General features: G+C 41.2%; 1 protein-coding gene across 1 annotated transcript; it reads left to right on the top strand.

Annotated features, from left to right (window-relative positions):
* The first annotated feature begins 196 nt into the window (after nucleotides 1-196).
* Nucleotides 197-21665, top strand: sec16a (SEC16 homolog A, endoplasmic reticulum export factor). Its single transcript, XM_067424583.1, has 32 exons — nucleotides 197-337; nucleotides 2427-5417; nucleotides 5534-5667; nucleotides 6153-6247; nucleotides 6341-6479; nucleotides 6561-6750; nucleotides 6837-7008; nucleotides 7482-7624; nucleotides 7865-7926; nucleotides 8051-8189; nucleotides 8804-9043; nucleotides 9148-9245; nucleotides 9336-9417; nucleotides 9501-9618; nucleotides 9707-9818; nucleotides 9936-10041; nucleotides 11338-11478; nucleotides 11567-11680; nucleotides 12059-12233; nucleotides 12321-12446; nucleotides 12555-12844; nucleotides 13663-13713; nucleotides 14099-14260; nucleotides 14372-14455; nucleotides 14551-14607; nucleotides 14696-14822; nucleotides 16277-16417; nucleotides 16594-16679; nucleotides 17182-17235; nucleotides 17663-17722; nucleotides 18131-18208; nucleotides 20657-21665. Exons 2-32 carry the CDS (start codon nucleotides 2478-2480, stop codon nucleotides 20720-20722), a joined length of 6582 nt encoding a protein of 2193 aa, XP_067280684.1. The 5' UTR covers nucleotides 197-337; nucleotides 2427-2477; the 3' UTR covers nucleotides 20723-21665.
* The last annotated feature ends 413 nt before the right edge of the window (nucleotides 21666-22078 follow it).

Here is a 22078-nt window from a genome sequence, read left to right as displayed (position 1 = left end):
TGTCCATCATATAGTTGTCTTCATAATAACGGTGCAGTTAACGTCCAATAGCGTCGTTTTATTATTGTCGTATTTGTACAAAAAGCGACAGTCCAGCGTGAGCAGATTGTGGTGGACATGCAATATTTTAAGTTTATTTGTTTTTGTTGTGCATGAGGCGGGGCCAAAGGGAACGATCCCTGACGTCACATGTACACGTCGCCAAGCAGGACGCGCTCGGCCAAGATGGCGGACAAGTGTCAGCCGCGGTGTCCTGCACTTTTTTGAAAATCCTAACTCCAGCCGCGCTCATATCGAGTTTTGTTTGTATCTGGGCATCTCAACTGGAAGATAACAGGTAAGCGATTCCGTGTGGAGCTGCATGTTTGGCCTCAGAGAGTTCTGTGTTTCGAGGGATTAACTGTAAATGTTAGCATGCTAACGGCTAATGGCCCAGTCAGCTGTCATCTGCAATTCCTCGCATCCTCTATTTACATTTTTTTATGTTTATTCTTTTGTGTTTGTTTTCGTGGCATGTCCATTATATTTCTATCAGGGGTTGTACTTTAATTTTCAGGCTCTATTGAACAGTTATTGTTGTTTAGCTACTGCTTTTTGTTTGTCTTTATGCCAGCTCTGCTTGCTTTACACTGCTGTAAGTGCATCTAGTGTGTATATTTTGTTTTGGCAGTTTTGTCTACTCATTCTAAGCTGCATGATCCACATTATCAGAATGTCATTACTTTTGTTTGTTTTAACTACATTAGTACAAGACCTCTCTTATCTACATTTGCTGATGTAGCTGAAGAGACAGGAATTAAAGAGCAGGATGTGACATCAGTGGGTAAATCTAACGCCGTACGTGTCCGCCTTAGAGCCGGATATAATGCAGTATATAAATTAATGCAAAATATGAATGTAAATATTTGATAAATGATCAGTCACTCGATGGAACCGAGACCTGTCACTATATATATTATCATGTTTTTGATTAAAAATATTTGAGCTAATATGATGTTGTCGTTACATCTCAACAGATTTCATCTAGGTCTGTAAATGACTTGAGAAAAGTCTAGTGACAACACAGGGGTTAGACTGTTATACGTCAACCTTAACATATGAATTACAGCCCTTTAGGCGCCAGAAATTCCAATGTCCTCCCTGTCTGGCTGCAGTATTGTTAACAAATCTGTTCATATGCAGTGTTATGTGTGTCCCGTAAAGATTAAAATTGTAACCAAGTTCGGACACCTACTCATTCCTGATTATTAGCGTTTCCCACTATGACACAACACACATTAGTTTGTGACGTGAACAATATAATGTTATAAAATAAATCAAAACTACCATATATTTGGGCTTCTGCAAAGTTGCCACCCTTTTTTCTAGATTCCAGCTCTGCAACGAGCTTTGTAAAGAAATTCACATACACTAACATTCAAAAATACTTGTGCATTTAGTTTATCAAAATTACAGTAAAACCGTAATATTGTGAAATATATTTAATATTGTGAAATTTAATTTAAAATAACGAGGAAAATGTTTTAAAATGTTGTCAAATAGATTTGCACAATTCCAACCTTCAGTGCCACATTATCCTACAGAAATGTTTCTAATATGCTGATAGAAACATTTGTTAGTATCAGTGTTGAAAACAGTTTAGGATTAATTTCCACCTTTTAAGTATCGGCTTTTAAATCAAAAGGAAGATTATGGAAAACATTATATTCAGTTACAGTATGAGTGTACAAACATTTCTCCAATGCTATATGTCACTATGATGTTGCTTTAAACCACTAAAACTGTCAACGATATTGTGAACGTTGTTTAATGATAAACTGTATTTTCATAAACATAAACTGTATCTATCCCCTGCTGTTGTAGATTAAACTATGCACTTGTAGAGGTGAGGCCCCCTGCTTTTAAAAATGTCCGACAGGTTTCAAAGTTCAATGTAACTTAATGCACATTTCTTTCTAACACCCGGCCCGCAGTGTGCCTGATATCAAGTTTCTTATCGTGGTGGCGGTTCATTTGCCAACATTGAGAGTTCTGCTGTCTTCACACCTGCTCATCATAAGACTTAGGAATATTAGATGGTGTGATGATATTTGTGTTCAAGAGGAGAAACTTGGGTATGAAGTCAGCATGAAATCAAAATTGATGGCAATTACAGCTATGCAATAGCATAGATGTCTTCATGAATGGGTGAGGTGCTCTGTTTGTGTGGTGCTTCTACTTTTATAGAGGTGCCATGTTGTTCCTTGGCTGACACTCTCACTGCATATGATGTTAATGCATTATTTTAGTTGAGTAACTTTTAGCAGTATTAACTGAACTTGGGGTGTGTGCTCTTATGGCGCATGTTGATATTGATGAAATTCTGAGGTGAAACCATACAATCGTTGCACCAATATATTACAATAATCTGTGTTTTTATATTATAGTGAGATCTCCATTAAGTCTAGACACCTTGGAGGCCTGTGAGTGTTTAAACGATGCAGCCTCCTCCTCGGACAGCCCCTCCTGGAGCTAGTGGACCTCCGCCTTCCTCCGGTGGCCCCAATGCCTTCAGAAGAAACCGACCCTACAAACATGGGGCTGCAGCTGCTATGACATCGGCTGCCCCACTCACCCAGCCAGTGACTGATCCTTTTGCCTATGGGAGACAAAGTTTTTTGCCTATGGCAGGGGGAAGCCAAGCTCCACCCACAAACAACAACCCACTTCCCATGGAAGGCTCACCCATGCCAGGGTTCAACTCGACGGCTCCACCACAAGGGCCCCAACCAGGGCCACCACCAGGGCCACCACCAGGAACAGCGCAGGCAGCCTCTCCTGGCCCACCACCTAGAATTTTTACACCACAACCTATTCCCCCAGGGCCAGCACTGAGCTCTAACCCTCCTCCTGCAGAACCAGGATACTTTAATTCTCAAGAATCAATGCCCTATATTGCACAGTTGCCTAATCCTGCACCTCCTTTCAGTTCTAGTCCATCACATCCACCCTCCACTGCCCCAACCCCTCCAGTTCAATCCCAGACTCCTTTTCAATCTCAGCCAACGCCTCCCCTACCTTCTCATTGGGTTCCTGACCACGGAAGCCGCCCACCTTCCGTTCAAAACTACTTTCAGCCAACCAATGATCTCCCATCTCAGCATTTTCAAGCTCAAGTCCCACCCCCTGTCCACTCTCCACAGCCCCTCTCCACAGCTCCACCTTTGACACAATCTCAGAATCGAGGTCAGTTAGCTCAACCAAATGTGACTGGGCCTAGTGCACCTCAGCATCAGAACTCCCACTTCCTGGCTCAGAATTATTTCAGCCAGTCAGGTGGACCCTTAGAGCCATGGTTCAATCAGAGCCCCCAGGATCAGTCTCAGCGTGCCTGCCCTGTCCCCTCCTCTGAATTCCAAAGTGACTCTGGAAGTCTCTCAATGTTCTTCGGGGGAAATGATGTTGAAAATGTAGAAACACTGTCAGGGGAGGGGCGTGTAAATGGGATTCTTCACCCTCTCCAATCGACAGCTGAGTTCTCCGGTCCATATTTAAATGACAGTGGTAACATTCGAGCTGGGGCAGGGCCATGTGATTCAGTGGAGAATCTGGAATGTGTTCCAAATCAGGAAGTGCTGCCTAATGAGCCACCCTCAAGCCATGCCTTTGAGGGGGGGCCTAACTTGGAGACACCTGACTCTGCTCCTCGTCTTGCCCGCTCTGCAAGTGTCTCATCCAGCTACAGTAACGTCAGTCATAGCAGTGGGCACGGTCCTCACAGCAGTGGCCACATCCCTCGGCGACAACAAGGTGTAGTGGGAACGTTTATCCAACAGGAGAGTCCCCGACCACCAGATCACCCTCCTTTGCACCCCTCCACTGGTGGATACTTTGAACAGATAGACTCCAACCCAGCTGCAGAGGCGAGTCCTACTTTCCCAACTCCTAGCCCACCTAAACCAGTTGGTGTGTTTCAGGCAAGTGCAAATTCCTCCTTTGAGCCAGTCCGCTCCCATGGTGTAGGAGTTCGACCTGCTGAGGTTGATCGTGCACGTATGGTAATGGAAAAGGGTGGACGTGATGGGCAGCCTGGCAACTTAGAACAACCCCCAGACAACTTGGAGACTATTTACCTCTCGGAACGCCGACCCTCATCTCGGGCTCAAGGAGCACGACGCCCCATTGAAAGTCCTGCTACTACACTCTGGGCTCAAAATGACACTGCCAGTCTAAGTGCTAACATACTGTTAGCCCCTGCAGCACCGTCTTTGGCTGCAACATTTGTTCCTGCACATCCATCTGAAGTCATCCAGCCACCAGAGGATGGCCCTCTTGATTTACATCCAGTTAAGCCAGACCCACAACCTCCCTCTGAAAACCTAGAGATTCCGCCAGACTCCACGCCTCAGGCAAGTTTGGGATATGCCTCCTTGCTAGTAACTTCGCCTCCCGTAGAGGCCCTGAACCAGCCCGTGCTGATCGCGCCACCTTCCTCTAATTACAGTTTGGTTTCTTCTCCAAATCTCTCGCAACCTTTAAATCAGACAAGTCCTCAAGAGACAGCAGCGCATGCTCACTCACCCCTTCAGTCTTCTGTGACCACTCAAATGCCTCAAATTTCTCCTCCAACAAATCAGCCACAGCCTCTTTTTTCTCAGACACCAGTAAATTTTAGCCCTTCTTCCAATCAAGGCCTCTTGAATCTAGCTCGAGAGACCAATGACGTTCAGGCCTCTGTTCAAGCAGCCCGACCTGTGCTCTCAAGGGCCCAGTCTCTTCGAGGTGATAGCCAATCTCTTCCGCCTTCTGTTTCTCAAACCTCGCCTTCTGCTGCTGCCACCACCAATCACAATCAGCCTTCAAATTATGAGTTGCTTGATTTTTCTATGCATCAACCACAGTCCACAAATCAGTTGACATCAGTCCCTGCTGTCTCTCAAAAAGCCCATCCTGCGGGCTTGGTGAATAACACACCTGGCTTTTACCTGCAGGTCACCAAAGATGCACAGCAGGGTGGGCAGTCTGACAGCGAGGCTCTGCCCCTTCAGCAGATCTCTAACCCCCCACGACCCTCCAGCAACCATCCCGACAATGATCTGACTCGCACCTCCCACCCTGCCCATCCACCTCCAGCTCAACACCAGCCTCCTCCACAGGTCCCTCCAACTCATCCTGGTGCCCCTCCTACTGGACCTGGATCTGCCCCACCATTATCTTACCCACCTCAATCTGGAAACTATGCCCCCCAGCCACTTCAAGAACCCCAAAGACCTTCTTCATCTCTAAGTGGTCCATCAGGTTATGTAGCTCCTCCTGCCATGCCCCCGGGTCCAGGCTATGCAGGATACTATCCAGGACCCTACCCTGAGTATCAGGATGGAAGATTGCCGTATCCACCCCAGTACCCTGTGGATCCTAGATCTCAAAATTACTATCAGGTGCAGTTTAAACTTAGGTGTTTCCACTTATTGAAGCTTTGAAATGCTAGAACATTTTGAACCAACATGACTTAAAGTAAAATATCCATACTTTTCTCTTTGTTTTGATTTTGTAGGATGATCCCTACCGTAGAGGAGATCCTCGATATGGCTGGTATGATGCTCAAAATCCTGGCTACCGGGAGGCTGAGCGTCAACCAGAGAGGCCAAGTTCTAGAACCAGCCAATACTCGGACAGACCCAACTCTAGGTGAAAGAGTGTTTTCACACTTGTTTTGATTTGCTTGGATGGAGTTAGGGTTGCAAAGTTTCCAGAAACTTTCCAGAATTTTTTGAAAGTGTCTGGAAATTTTCTGGAAATTTTCAGCCTCTTTATTAAACCTTATTTGCAATCAGTTTGTTCTTACCCCACTGGCCCTGCAGATCTCTGTTCACTTTTGGGTTCACCTGGGTCTGGACATTTAGGTCCAAACCGTGGTTTGCTTGCATATCATAGCTTGTTAGAAGCAGCTGTTAACAACTTGTAGCATCATTGATTTTCTACAACAACGTAGCATGCACAGGATATCTCTTGTATACACCACTTTAAACATAGACCAATTTTTCTGTGTTAAGAAAACCAATGATAACAAAAGTCATGGTTGCAAATTATCCTCAGATTGAAAGTTTTAAATTATGTTTTTTAACAATCAATAACATGATTCCCTTGTCTTTCTCTCTAATTTTTGATCTCAGACAGGGGTATCAAGAAGACTTTTCTAGATCCAGCCGCAGTGCCTATGACGAATACTATGCAAACTACTACAAGAGACAGTATGAAGCCTATGGAGGTAATGACTTCAGACTTCAGACACCTGCTATATGCATCCAAGGGCTGAATGTGGTGTTTCTGCTTTTGTCTTATGTTGTGTTTGTATATGCAGATAAGAGCAGGTGGTATGATCCAAATGCTGCTTATGATCCACGCTACAAAGCCTATTATGATCCAACATATGGCTGGTACTATGACATTGATGGTTACAGAAGAGGAGAAGCATATTACAACCAACAATATCAAAACAGGTACACTCATACACCCATTCAATAAATATTTTTTTAGATGCTAACAAATCTCTAATAAGTTTTCATTGTAATTGTCACTAGGGCACGTGAAGGGTATGATGATCCTTGGCGGTATTACCCTGGTTATGATTCCAGCTTTGATGATGACAGCCGCCGGCGTGACCCATACGCTGACGAATTTGACCGCCGTTCGGTTCACAGTGAACAATCAGCGCACAGCATACATTCATCACACAGTCGACGCAGTAGCTTCAGTTCACGGTCACAGCAGGTCTGGGTTTGTGTGTTTTAGTTGTGGTTTAATATGTGTGTGTGTGTATCTGCATAATGTATGTAACAGATTTCTTCTTTCTGCAGAGTCAGGTGTACAGGAGTCAACCAGATTTGGTCAGTGCAGCCTATGATACCACTGGGACCACTCTTCCAGTGGATTACACCTACAGCCAGTATGCTAACCCTTCAGATACTACAAATTACGGTCAGATTCCTTATAACTCTGCAGACAACACGTGGACTGCCCCAGAGCAGCGTAAGTATTACACGCAAACACAAATCAGTCATCAAAAGCTTGCATATCCACCGTAATGTTGCAATTATTATTGAGATGGTGTTTTAGGTACACAATCTGCCATAAAATACTACTTATTTATATAGTTTAGAGGTTCATTGCTTTACGAAGTGGTATTTTAAAATCATTCATATACTATTATAACTTTTGTTTATATTTTTTTGTACATTAATAAAAAAAATTTTAAAAAGTTTTAGTATACTTTAAAACTTCAGCTTAAACTAAACAAAAACAAGAAATGTTACCTTATTTTAATTAAGGAATATAGTTTTAGGTAACGATCAACCTTGTCTTGACATTATTGTTTCCCAGCATTCTCTGTAGACTTAAAATACATAAAGCATGAATTTCACAGCTATTGGATATGCTCTAACATCAATAAAAGCTTCCTGTCTTCCTCTGTGTCTTTCTTGCACTCTTTTTTACTTTCTCAGCTCCTCCAAGGCCATTGACCCCTGAGAAGTATTCTGTTCCTCATCGTTGTGCTCGGTTTGGTCCGGCTGGTCAGCTGATCCTTGTCCAACCCAACCTGCCCTCTGCTGGTCAGCCCACACTTGTGGAAATCCACAGCATGGAGGTAACAACTGGAACAGAGTATGAATATGCTAACATTTAAATCATCAATTGCTAGTAATCACTGCTATCTCTAGAATTGAAGCATTTTCACAGTTCATAAACTCCCATGTTTCGCAATATTTCCCAGTGATCTTTAACACTGTAGTTTTATAATGCTTTTGTGATTAGTTCTAAATAGATCCGTAATAATTGTTCAATTAGGTTATTTGTTTTTGATACCTTGGCTGTGATGTTATTCCAGACGATTCTGCAGGATTCTCCAGAACAGTCAGAAATGCGTTCATTCCCTGGCCCACTTGTCAAGTAAGAATCATCCTTTATTTACTGAGTAAAGGCATACACGTGTATAGTCTGACACTGTCAGAGCCACGTACACAGTCAAACAATCCAGTCATCATCTCGTGTGTGTGTGTGTTTGTGTCCACAGAGAGGAGACTCATAAGGTGGATGTCATAAAGTTTGCTCAGAACAAAGCCCAAGAGTGTTTGCGAAACGATGACCTCATTGACAAAGACTCCGCCTACCTCATCTGGGAGTTCATTGTGCTCCTGTGCCGCCAGAATGGGGTGAGTGTTTGTGTAGCCCTACCTTAACTACCGTATTTTCCGGACTATAATTCGCTCCGGAGTTTAAGTCGCATCAGTCGCGCGACGCTGTGTGAATCGTTCTCCGCTGCATATTTTACTACATGCTGTTTGTATTTTGCAGAATAAGATATTCTTATGGGGGCATTTTGTTTGTGTTCAATCTTTCTAAGTTGCTGTCTTTAAGTTAATATTAGGCTACAGGAGCAGCATAGAGCGCATTCTCGTGGCTATTCTTATTCTTGTCAGTCAGTATGAATTAAATTTTATACTTAAGTCGCACCTGACTATAAGTCGCAGGACCAGCCAAACTATGAAACAAGTGTGACTTATAGACCGGAAAATACGGTAAGAGTGTGAATCGTGTTCGATTGCTTGTCCAAACCCAAGTTTGGTACCATATAAATCACTATTTAATATTCATTCATACACACACACACACACACACACACACACACACACACACATATATATATATATATATATATATATATATATATATATATATATAATGTAGTCATGTGATAAATGTAATGGAAACTGTTAAGAATTGTTGTTATTAAGTATGTTGCTTCGTTTTTTTGACTTGGTTTTAGACGGTAGTAGGCACAGACATCGCTGACCTGTTGCTAAAAGAGCATCGCTCTGTTTGGCTGCCGGGAAAGTCACCCAATGAGGCTAATCTCATTGACTTCAATAATGAGGCAATAGAGCATGCTGAGGCGGATGAGGCGGGGCCAATATCCCTTCTATCAGACACTTTCATGGGTGTGCCTGAGAATATCGGCAAGGAGACAGAGCGCTTCAGAGAACTGCTACTGTTCGGACGCAAGAAGGCAAGACAAAACATCTTCCTTTTCAGATGATAAAATCCATGTGGCCCCCCAGCCATTTAGAGAACACTTTTTATAATCTAATCAAATTTGTGTATGTTTGTTAGGATGCTTTGGAGTCTGCTATGAAGAATGGCCTGTGGGGTCATGCGCTGTTACTGGCTAGTAAGATGGACAACAGGACACATGCCCGCGTCATGACCAGGTAAACCACATCTACTTACACCAAACAATGTCTGCATGGTTTTAAAGCAACAAACAGTGCTTAAATTGTGGTTATGTTTGTCGTCGTCAGGTTTGCCAACAGCCTGCCTATTAACGACCCTCTTCAGACAGTTTACCAGCTCATGTCAGGAAGAATGCCGGCTGCTGCTACTGTACGAGAGAGTTTGTGTATGTAACTTAATATAGTCATTTATATAAATCTTTTCTTCATGTGCATCATCTTTTCCTCCGGCAGTGTTGCGGAGATGAGAAATGGGGCGATTGGCGCCCTCATCTGGCCATGGTGCTCTCTAACCTCACACACACTCTGGATCTTGACACCCGCACCATTTCAACCATGGGGGACACATTAGGTACATAAACATACTGTCATGAATGTGAACTTACACGCATATTGTGAATGCTGCACTGGATCTGTAGTCAAGAATCTGTTTGTTACAGCATCTAAAGGTCTAGTGGATGCCGCCCATTTCTGTTACCTGATGGCTCAGGTGGGCTTTGGTGTTTATACCAAGAAAAGCACTAAGATGGTCCTCATCAGCTCCAATCACAGGTGTGTAATGACACATACAGTTGATCAGAGTTATACATTCAAACAGTGGATGCAAAGTACGTAAATGGACATGCCATTTATTTGCATAAATACCCATTCGCTCACTCTCTGTCCCAGCATGCCGTTTTTGAAGTTCTGCTCGTCCGAGGCGATTCAGCGGACAGAATCGTATGAGTACGCTCAGTCTCTTGGCTCTCATCCTCTCTGTCTGCCCAACTTCCAGGTGAGCACGTACACATGCAGTCAATAGACTACGGATGTTTTCACAACTAACTAGTTGGTGCGTAATAAAAAAAAAAGTTCTTTTATTATGATTAATTTATTAGTATTTGTTATTATTTTATTAGTTGTTTTCTAAATGTCGTTTTTATTACTTTATTTCAGTTTAAGTTTTGCTATTTTAAAAGGCCATTATTTTGTTTCTTGGGGGAACTAGAATAGGTTTGCATGCTTTAATGTTCAAAAACACATCATTTTTCACATACTTATTATTCCTAATATTATTGATTTGCTTTGACATCATTGTATGAGAACTGAACTGAGCTGGATGATGACATCACTGTTTTCTCCAGAGCTGCTGTATCGATAAATGAACTAAGGGTACGTTTACACAACAACGATGTACTAGAACCGGAAAGTTTTTTTTTTTTTCTTCATCTGTAGAGATGCCAATGACACGAATTCGCAAAATGACTAAAAGCTCTGTATTGTGCTGACGCTATACTACTAGACAAGTCGTTTTCAAAAAACGTGCATTATAAAACCTGTATCAAAGTTTGTGTTCTCAGGCTACCGAAATGCTGTTTTCATGTAAATAAACAGCTAGAACGCATTTAAAGTTTTTCTATTTGGAGTTGTGTAAACGGCCCGTAAATTAATATTTTAAGTTTTTACAACTGAAATTAGTCAACACTGAACTTACCTAAACTGGACAATGACTTTCTTTTAGAGCTGCTCTACAGCCAGAACAATCTTTGTTTAATTAATTTCTTATATTGTAAAAAGTGGTATATAAATAAAAGTGACTTGACATACTGTAGTTCTTGTTTCTAAAAAGCCCCTTTTTCCGAAAAGCCCAGTGTCTGATTGGCCAGCTGACCCAGTGCATTGTGATTGGCCAAACACCTCAGTTGTGCGGCAGAAATGTAATGCTCCTTAACATAACTGTGGCATGGTCACAACAGTACAGTTCACCTGAAGCTTTGTCTTCATTCTTTGCGTAGGCTTTTAAATGGGCATTCTTCAAATATTTAAAATTGTGACGTTTGTGGAATTAATTTGTGGACTTCGATCAAGGCAGTTTAGGCAGGTCTGGATCAGGGTTCTCTGTTAGAGTTAATAGAAAGACTATGGAGCTTTGTAACTTTTCAGATCTTATACATGCACAGATATGTTACACAGTTATTCACACTAAAGGAAAACATTAAAAAAAGCATCCTGTAATTAGGCATGCTAGACCTATCTGTAATATCGAAACAAATCCAGATAGCTCATGACCTTTACCCTTTGACCTGTACAGGTGTTCAAATTCATCTACGCATGTCGACTGGCGGAGTCGGGACTCTGTGCTCAAGCCTTCCATTACTGCGAGGTCATTTCCCGCACTCTGTTGAACCTGCCCGAGTATTACTCGCCTGTGTTCATCAGTCAGCTCATACAGGTACACACACAAAGACTCCGTTGATTCTGCCTGTCTCTGAGTTTACATTTCTTTGGTGTCTAATCTTTCTTCCTGTGTTTCATTACAGATGTCTCTGAGGCTGAGGTTTTTTGACCCTCAGCTGAAGGAGAGACCAGAGCAGGAGTTGTTTATAGAGCCTGATTGGTTACTGCATCTCAGACAACTAGACGGACAGATCAAGGTGTGTCTTTTATTTATCCTTATCAGTGCAAATGATTAGAATTTAGAAAAAAAATTGTTAGGCAATTAAAATCCATAATTTAGAGTCCAGTGTAATTAATCAATAGTGTTTGAGTGTTCTGCCTCTGCATTGCAGTGAAGTCTGTTGTAAAGTAATACAGAGCACTGGGACATCAGATTTTATAAATGTTTAAAAAGGAAAGAAATTTTCTAACATGAGCCCCATTTGAGCAACCGACAGAGTAATATTAAATATTTCCAAATCACTAATTCATGACTTACACTTGTCTATTATCTTTTCATCTTCGCTTCAAATGTGTGTGAGAGACGCGACTGTGCAAATGATCCAACGGCCTGTTTATGTTACTGTCCCATTCAGGACGGAGCGATCACTTTCCGTGCGGATCGCAGCACCCCACAGCTTTATCCCTGCAGCACGCCCAGTTCTGAAGACCAGTGCAGCCCACCTGACCCCCCAACTCTGACCCCTGATCCCCACAATCCTCTCATGGCCTCCCTTCTGCCTCCTGCTGGTGTTCAACTCATGCCACCAGGTACGATCTACTATGTAATGTGTACCTGAGAAGAATTTATTTTGATTTTGTTATCATTCACCATCTACTTACCACTGTCTCCTTTAGCCCCTCCCACTATTCTTCAGGATGGGGCGGTCCCTCTGCAGCAGGCCCCGCCTCCAGGTGAAAGTGTTCCATTCTACCCAGTGCCACCACAACCAAACTTTGGGGCAACATATCAACCTGAAACGCATGAACAGTACACATCCATGACCCAAATGCCCCAACAAATGGCCCAACAAATTCCTCAACAAATGCCCCAACAAATGCCCCAGCAAATGCCCCAGCAAATGCCCCAACAAATGCCCCAACAAATGCCCCAACAAATGCCCCAACAAATGCCCCCACAAATGCCTCAACAAATGCCCCAGCAAATGCCCCCACAAAGGCCAACGTACAACTCTACAGAAATGCATCCACAGATGCCACCTCAGATGCCCCCAGGAATGCCCCATCAGATGCTCCCACCAATGCCTGGGGCTGAACATGGCTCCGCCCCTTCCACTCCTCAGCAGTTCCCTCAGTCATCTCCGACGTTCAGTGGCCTCCCTCCACAAGGGAAGGACTTTTATGATGAAATGGCACGCATGGTGAGAGTTCCATATTTATTGCAACTAACACTTTTACTAACACTTTACTAACTAATACTTTTTAAAGTAATGTTACACTTTTGCATAAAAAATATAGCTAATTAGTTTACATCATTACTTTTTATGGAATGTAACACATTGTGGACTTTTGATTTACGTTTTACTTGGGTTTTCAGTTGTATTTTTATGGCATGAAATACATTGAAATATAACACCTGTACTTCCACCACCAGTGTTGGGTAATATTGTGTTACTTACATTACTCCTGCATAAAGTAGTTATGTTTTATATATGTGTTATATATACATTATGTTGTTATATATGTAACCCTGGACCACAAAACCAGTCGTAAGGGTAAACATTTGTCATAAATAAGCTTATCATCATAAATAAGCTTTCCACCATACTTACTGCTGGTATGGTGTTAGGACAGGACAATATTTGGCCAAGATGTGACTAAAATCTGAAATCTGAGTGAGGAAAACAAATCTAAATATTGAGAAAATCACCTTTAAAGTTGTCCAAATTAAGTCCTTAGCAACTCATATTACTACTAATAATACATTTTTTATATATTCACAGTAGGGAATTTACAAAATATCTTAATAGAACATGATCTTTACCTAATACCCTTAATATTTCGGCATAAAAACATAAAAGAAAAATCGATAATTTTGACCCATACAATGTATTGTTGGCTATTGCCACAAATATACCCGTGCGACTTATGACACGTTATAAGAATAATGTTATGGAATTTACCATTTGTATTATTTTTATAATTTATTAAAACTGGTTCCTGTTGTTGTTCATTTAAGGGCCCGGGAAGAAGATCAAGAACCACTTCACAGTCATCATCAATACACATGGTACAGTCAGTCTATTTAATTTTTTTAGTTTAGTCTGTTTTATTCTTGAGCAGCAAATCCTCATATCAGAATGATCTCTGAAGGATCATGTGACACTGAAGACTGGAGTAATGATGCTGAAAATTCAGCTTTGATCTCAGCAATAAATGAAATTTTTACTATATATTCACATAGAAAGCAATTATTTTAAATTGTAGTAATATTTCATGATATTACTGTTTTTACTATATATTTTTAATCAAATAAATGTAGCCGTGTTGAGTAGAAGACTTTTTTTTTTTTTTTTTTTAAGTAGAATCTTATCAACCCCAAACTTTGGAACAGTGGTGTACTTGTTTAAACCTTGCATGGCTTGTTACATCTCTAAATCTATCCTTATTTATAGACTTCAGGTCATCGGTCTCGCACAACGTCAGAATCGTCCAATCATTCTGGGCGAGAGCGCAGCAGTTCACTAGCCAATCAGGGTTCTCCACCTCCTCCATCTATCCCAGAGGCTCCATCACAGGAAGAATCCAAGAAGACCAAGAAAGACTCTCCCAAAAAAGTACATACTTGCATATAAACACCTACAGAGACCTACTGGATAAAGACTGGGAAATCTTTTACGACTATAATGAATGTAGCATAGTCTTATAATGTTTTCTTTTTCCATCAGGGAGCGAGTGGCGGCAGCTGGCTGACCTGGCTGATTCCAAAGCGGAAGAATGAAGCACATCTGCCAGACGACAAGAACAAATCTGTAGGCACATACTTCCGACAACTTCTGCTCTCTCTCGTGGTCGTCGTCTTGTCCTCATAGCATTGATTAAGAGATTACGTTTTTTTTTTTTATAGATTGTTTGGGATGAAAAGAAGCAGAAATGGGTGAATAATGAAGAGCCAGAGGAAGAGGTAGAGCACAATAATTAGTTCATGTCAAAGCTGTACTATACTATCATGCAGGCATCATTGTGAATGATGGAATTTGTATTTGTTTCAGAGCAAACCCCCTCCTCCTCCACCTACCAGCTTTCCCAAAGCTCCAATGGGCGGCCCAGGGATGGGGCCACCAGGAGCAGGGGGTCCAGGGGCGGGGCCACCTGTCAATATGTTCTCCAGGAGAGCAGGTATGGCACCGCTCACACTGTCGTACACCTCTGTTCTCTTCCTATATACTTCTTAGTGAGAAATCTGACTATTATTTAATCATCTTTTAGTATATACAGTAGGGCAAAGAAGTATTTAGTCAGCCACCAATTGTGTTTATGTTCTCACACTTAAAAAGATGAGAGAGGCCTGTAATCTTTCATCATAGGTACACTTCATCTATGAGAGAGAGAATGAGAAAACAAATCCCGAAAATCACATTGTCTGAATTTTAAAGAATTTATTTGCAAATTATGGTGGAAAATAAGTATTTGGTCAATAACAAAAGTTATTCTCAATACTTTGTTATATATCCTTTGTTGGCAATGGGAGAGGTCAAACGTTTTCTGCAAGTCGCCACAAGGTTTTTACACACTTGCTGGTAGTTTGGCCCATTCCTCCATGCAGATCTCCTCTAGAGCAGTGATGTTTTGGGGCTGTCGCTGAGCAACATGGATTTTCAACTCCCTTCAAAGATTTTCTATAGGGTTAAGATCTGGAGACTGGCTAAGCCACTCCAGGGCCTTACAAAGCCACTCCTTCATTGCCTGGGTGGTGTGTTTGGGATCATTGTCATGCGAAAAGACCCAGCCACGGGTCTTCAATGCCCTTGTTGATGGAAGGCCATGATACATGGCCCCATTCATTCTTTCCTTTACATGGATCAGTCGTCCTGGTCCCTTTGCAGAAAAACAGCCCCAAAGCATGATGTTTCCACCCCCATGCTTCACAGTAGGTATGGTGCAACTCCGCATTCTTTCTCCTCCAAACATGACAAGTTGAGTTTTTACCAAAAAAATATAATTTGGTTTCATCTGACCATATGACTTCTACTAATCCTCTTCTGAATCATTCAAATGCTCTCTAACAAACTTCAGACGGGCCCGGATATGTACTGGCTTAAGTGGAGGGACACGTCTGACACTGCAGGATTTGAGTCCCTGGCGGCGTAGTTTGTTACTGATTGTAGCCTTTGTTACTTTGGTCCCAGCTCTCTGCAGGTCATTCACTTGGACCCCCATGTGGTTCTGGGCTTTTTGATCACCGTTATTGTGATTATTTTGACCATGCAGGGTGAGATCTTACATGGAGCCCCAGATTGAGGAAGATGTCTTCCATTTTCTAATAATTGCTCCCACAGTTGATTTCTTCACACAAAGCTGCTTACCTATTGCAGATTCAATCTTTTCAGCCTGGTGCAGGTCTACAATTTTGTTTCTGGTGTCTGACTTTTTGAGGTTGTGGACAAGTCTTTTTTTCAAGTTCATTTTAAACTTGATTCATGAAAATGAGTCCAACTTCTGAAATCTATAAATATTTGTGCTAAAGCGGTTTAAACCAAAGACACTATAAAAAAAAGTCTCTCCCCTTTAGATCTTAAATAACCACAAGTAAGGCTCTTTTGACTGTTTGATAAGTGTGTTTGTGTTTCCAGGCACTAAGAGCCGTTATGTGGATGTGTTGAATCCTGGTCGTGGAGGATCTAAACCCGCTGCTGCTGTACCACCCCCTGCAGACCTGTTTGCTCCTCTCGCACCTATGGCCATGCCAGCCAATCTCTTTACACCAGCTGCAGGTGTGTGCGTGTGTCAGTGCGTGTGTCAGTGCGTGTGTCAGTGCGTGTGTCAGTGCGTGTGTCAGTGCGTGTGTCAGTGTGTGTGTGTATCAGTGCTTGTGTGTGTGTGTGTGTGTGTGTGTGTATCAGTGTGCATTAGTGTATGTCTGTATGAAGTCTAACACTGCTCTTTTCAGCCCCAGATGAGCAGCAGCCGATGGAGGGAAGCGTTCCAGACGGCAGTGGTGAAAACACACACCAGTCTAGTGCATCAGTGCCACAGGTACGCACAATGCAGCATATATACACACACAGAGAGTGTCCAGAATTTGGACTTATTCAGACAACTTTTCCTCGCACAATTAAGGTGCAAAGCATTTTGAGTCTCACATGATCCATGTTTTTTTTTTTTTCATTTATTTTTGTTTGTTTGTTTATTTATTTATTTTTATTTTTATTTATTTTATTATTATTATTTATTTTATTTTTATTACCAGAGGTAATTTTTATTGCATTTTTGCTCTTGACATTTCAACTTTATTTTATATTTGATTTTATTTCGTTTTATTTTGTATTATTTTTATTTCGTTTTTTTATTTGATTTTACAGAGGCAGTTTTTTTCTTCATGCATTTGGCTCTTGATGATTTATTGACTTTCATTTATTTATTTATTGGATTCTAATATCAGATAACTGATCAGCACTACCATTGCACAGAATTGCATTCACACCTTAAATAAGTTGTAATACGCAACCGCTATAATGAGGGTGTGTTTTCTACCTAGATGTTTAATCCAAATGCTTTGCCTCCCGGCCCGGACGGAACCCAGTCTGGAGAGGTCAGATCATCCTTTAATACTTTACCACTTCTCTTTTGAGGCCACTTCATTCTGTCATGCCCTGCTCCTTCACCCATTAATTCAGATTAACATAATTTTAATAACACATATGCTCCCATGTACACTTACTGCTTCTGAAACGCGCACACACATTTGATCTTGCATCTCTAACTGTGATTATGATTATGGGCTTTGAATATAATGTCAGATCTTGTGACACAAAGTGCATGAGTGTGTGCGAGCGTGTTTGAGAGCGAGAGCGCATGTTAAAGGACTACAAGATGTTGCCATGGAGACCACTGATTGTAATCATATTGTAATGATTGACACGAGATGTGTGATTTAAGATGGCGCTGCATGAGATTAATTTGGGTTGTGGTGTTTTTGTTTGTTTGTTTGTTTGTTTCATTTATTCCTGCTGTTCTAGCTGTCACGTTCTAGCTCAATGAGTTCTCTATCTCGAGAAGTGAGTCAGCATTTAAATCAGGTACTTTCAGCTGGTTCTTATCTGAAACACACACACCTTTTCCAGACACTCCAATGATAAAACAACAGTGTTATGCAGTGCTTTCTAATGCTGCAAAGTAAACCACGAGCACACATGCTATCTGCACGTCTCTAACATCACACACTTGCAGCCCCACCTCCAGCACGACACCTTTATGTCACCAGCAGCCCCAACTGAGTGCATGGCCAATAGGAAGGGCTCTTGGATCTCAAAGAGGCGTGCTGAAGACTGAGGCTCCGCCCCCTTTTGGTGCATGCACACATTAACCAATCACGTGCTGCATGCCGATCATAACTTCCAGTGGGCATGGCCGTCTGCATCCATGGAGATGTGTGGTGGTGATGTTGCTCTCCTGTTCCCGTGGTAACCCCAAATGTGTTCTCATAGGTTCCCGCTCAGCCACCGGCGCAAGGAGCTCCACCTGCAGGGGGCGTGACATTTTACAACCCCTCCCAGTTTGCACAGGTAGGATTCACAAGGGCTGTTTTTTAAAGGCAAATCAATTTTTTATTTTTTTAATAAAATCATTTTTGTTTATTGAAATGAAATAAGAGATTAAAACCCTAAATGAAAATGACAAAATGTTGCTTTTGCAACTAGCTGAAATAAAATAAAACTACTAAAATGACTAAAACTTCATTAGAAAAAACGTTGTCCTCTAATTAGAAGGAATTACAAAATAAAAAAATGTATTTCTGTGAGCATTAAGAAGAATGATCTTTATATCAAATCAGTAATAAACCGCTAAATTTACCACAGGTTAAAAAAAAAAAAAACGTAATGGATATCACAATTGTCTTAATTCACTGTGAGTTAATCAATTAGGGAATTCCCTAGTTGATTAACTCCCAGTGAATTAAGATAATTGTTTTTTATTTCAAGTTTTCTGAAATGTTATGGTTAATTAATAATTAATGGTTAATACGTGTCATTAAAATCTACAGATGCAAATAGATACAGTTTTATAAACACTTAAATGTGCATTTTGGATGTCTTGCCTTAAAGGAATAGTACACCGTCAAATTAAAATTAAGTCATTTATGTATATATGTCAAAGTGATTTATGTATATATATATTGTTCTAATGTAATATGCCCTTCTTTTTTATGAATTCTTAAATATCCTGCTCATGCTCTTTCATAAAATGACAGTGAATAGCATCAAGCCATCAAGATTTTTAAAAAGACGTACCAGTATCACCCAATGATCCCATGTGACACATATTGTTTACTCAGGGTTTTATGGGGTTATACGTGAGGGTTTGGTGAAAAACAAAGCGAAACTGAATGTATTATTTAACAAAATTCTTGCCCTTGGCCGTTGTTCTTCTGTGCTCGACTGCTGGTCTGTGAGACTCTATTAGCGCCGCAGTTCACTCCGACAAGTTGTGAGAAATCAAGATTAAACAAAAACACAACATGAAATACAATGGCTAGAAATCCCATCAAAGGATCTGTGTACTTTCTTTACTAAATTGAATCTCTCCGGACTGGAACTCCATTTGTCTAATAACAGTCAGAATAACAGTAGACCAGTGTGAACATAACTTGTTACAACGAACACAACGGATGTATTCACCTTAGAGAAGAGGGAAGTGGCATGGGTTGTGTTTCATTTCGTGTTTTTTTTAATCTCGTGTGCTTTTCTGGGTGAATCGGAGTGAACTGTGATGCTGATGCTGAAAGATGTGTGCCTTGGACAGAAGACCAACAGCCAAGGTCAGGATTTCATTAAATTAGACATCAAATTTTGGTTTATTTTTCACCAAACCCCATCATATACCTCCAGAACCCTTGGAATATACCACAGGATTTTGGGATCATCCTTTGATACTTCTGCATCTTTAATAAAAAGCTTGATTCTGGTGGCTATTCAATGCTGTTATCTGGAAGCGTAACTGTCTTGTCCTTTTATGGCAAATAAAAGAAAGAATGGCATAGGCCATAGGGCATTAGAACACCAGGGTAAATAAATGATGACTTAAAGTTCACCCAAAAATGAAAATGTGATGTTTATCTGCTTACCCCCAGGGCATCCAAGATGTAGGTGTGTTTGTTGATTCAGTAGAACACAAATGAAGATTTTTAACTCCAACCGTTGCTCGTATAATGCATGTTAATGGGGTGTTTTCTATGAGAGTAAATGCGAATCCATAGTAAACACAGTGGCTCGTGGCGACACATTGATGTCTTAAGACATTCTGCGAGAAACCGAACAGTATTTATAATATTATTATTTTTTTACCTCAGATCAGACAATCTAGTATTCTCAGTGCTCGGCATCCCAATCCCGGCACGATCATAGATATATATTTACATAGATACCTCATCCGTACAGGCACTAATGAGGATTCTATGTATGTATGTATATATATATATATATATATATATATATATATATATATATATATATATATATATATATATATATATAAATAATATTTGCGCCGGGTTTTTGACTTTCTTTGATGGAAGTAATGGCATTGGGAATACTAGATGAGATTTGTCTGCTATGAGGTAAAAAAAATAACAAATACTAATCTGTGCCTCACAGAAACCGATCGTTTCGTGTCTTAAGACATCAATGTATCGCCACGAGCCACTGTGTTTAATATGAATTCATATGCGTATGTGTTTTTTACCCTCATAGTGACTCTCATAGAAAACACCCCATTGACATGCATTATACGAGCAATGGTTGAAGTAAAAAAATCTTAATTTTGTGTTCTACTGAAGAAACAAACACACCTACATCTTGGATGCCCTGGGGAAAGCAGATGAACATCACATTTTCATTTTTGGGTGAACTATCCCTTTATTTAGATTTTAAGGTGAACTGTCCCTTTAAGGAAATGTTGTGGATGTTGTCCCAGAAAGAAACTAACACACAAATGTCTTTCTCTGTCTTCTCCAGTCTGCTCCCACTAGCCGCGCTCGATCTGGTCGTTTGGGACAGAGAGGATACCCCACAGTGAAGTAACAGCGTCGCTGTAGTTCTAGATCAAACTGTGGTTCTAGACCAGATCGGACTGAAGTTTGGTTTCTGCCTGGACTACTAGCAGCCCTCAGCCTCCCAAATAACATTGTCTCGCTGTCATAATCGTCGTTTTCCCTGTCTGTGCTGAAGCTGGAACGAATGGATGAGACTCCGGTCATTCTCTGTTTCTCCTTCTAGACTTCTCATAGCGCCACGGTCTAACTCTTACCCTCTCACTCTGAGTTTCTACGGACCGGCGGCGCTTCCTCAACGTGAGCGGTGTGAATACAAGTGCAATATTGCGATTTTTAGCCCTGCGTAGTTTGATTTCCCCTAGTCTAGTCTGCTCATTTCAGCAGGGTGTGTGCGAGTGTGTACGAATGCCTGTGTGTGTGGGGAGGAAATGTGGGCGTGTCTTGCAGATGAAAGGCAGCCAATGCATGTGTTAGAGGGCGGTCTGGCCTGTTGTCATGGGAACAGTGCAGCGAAACCAGAATGTTTTAGATATTTATTAAGCGTCCTGTCAAAACGAAACCTGGACAGGATCTGTATATCAGAGCAAGTTTGTGTACGCATAGTCACGATGTGCTCATCAACGCGATCTTTTACCATCTCCTGATCGAGTTCCTTAATTTTGCCAGTAGCGAAGAATCATACATTTATATGATTTACCAAAATCCCTGTGATCATTTGCTTGTTTTGCTCATAAAATATCTATTATTATTTTCCTGACTTCATCTCGCTCTGATTGGTCGTCTTCATGTCTCTTAATCACGCCGCTATTCCTTTGCTCGTTCCGGGGTTCTTGTTCCCATGGTAACAGCGGGGTTTTGTAATTCCAAAGGTCAGCTCTGTTTGAAGGAAGCTCGGACTTTTCCAATGTGTTTAGAAATTGACTGTACAATTCTTGATAAAGTGATAATAAAGATATTTTTGAGCTCTTTAATACTTCTGAATGTTCTTTTTTTTCTTTACAAAAGTAGAAGTATTATAGGTCTCTTTTAATATGAGCTGCTTATATACACTGATCAGGCATAACATTATGACCACTGACAGGTGAAGTGAATAACAGATTATCTTCATCACGACACCTGTTAGTGGGTGAGATATATTAGGCAGCAAGTGAACATTTTGTCCTCACAGTTAATGTTTCAGAAGCAGAAAAAAATGGGCAAATGTAAGGATTTGAGCGAGTTTGACAAAGGCCAAATCGTGATTGCTAGACGACTGGGTCCGAGCATCTCCAAAACTGCAGCTCTTGTGTGGTGTTCCCGGTCTGCTGTGGACATTTAAGTGGTCCGATGAAGGAACAGTGGTGAACTGGTGACAGGGTCACGGGCGGCCAAGGCTCACCCATGC

This window comes from Pseudorasbora parva, chromosome 18, assembly GCF_024679245.1.
Source record: "Pseudorasbora parva isolate DD20220531a chromosome 18, ASM2467924v1, whole genome shotgun sequence".
Lineage (NCBI taxonomy): Eukaryota > Metazoa > Chordata > Actinopteri > Cypriniformes > Gobionidae > Pseudorasbora > Pseudorasbora parva.
This window is presented reverse-complemented; position numbering and strand designations above follow the sequence as displayed.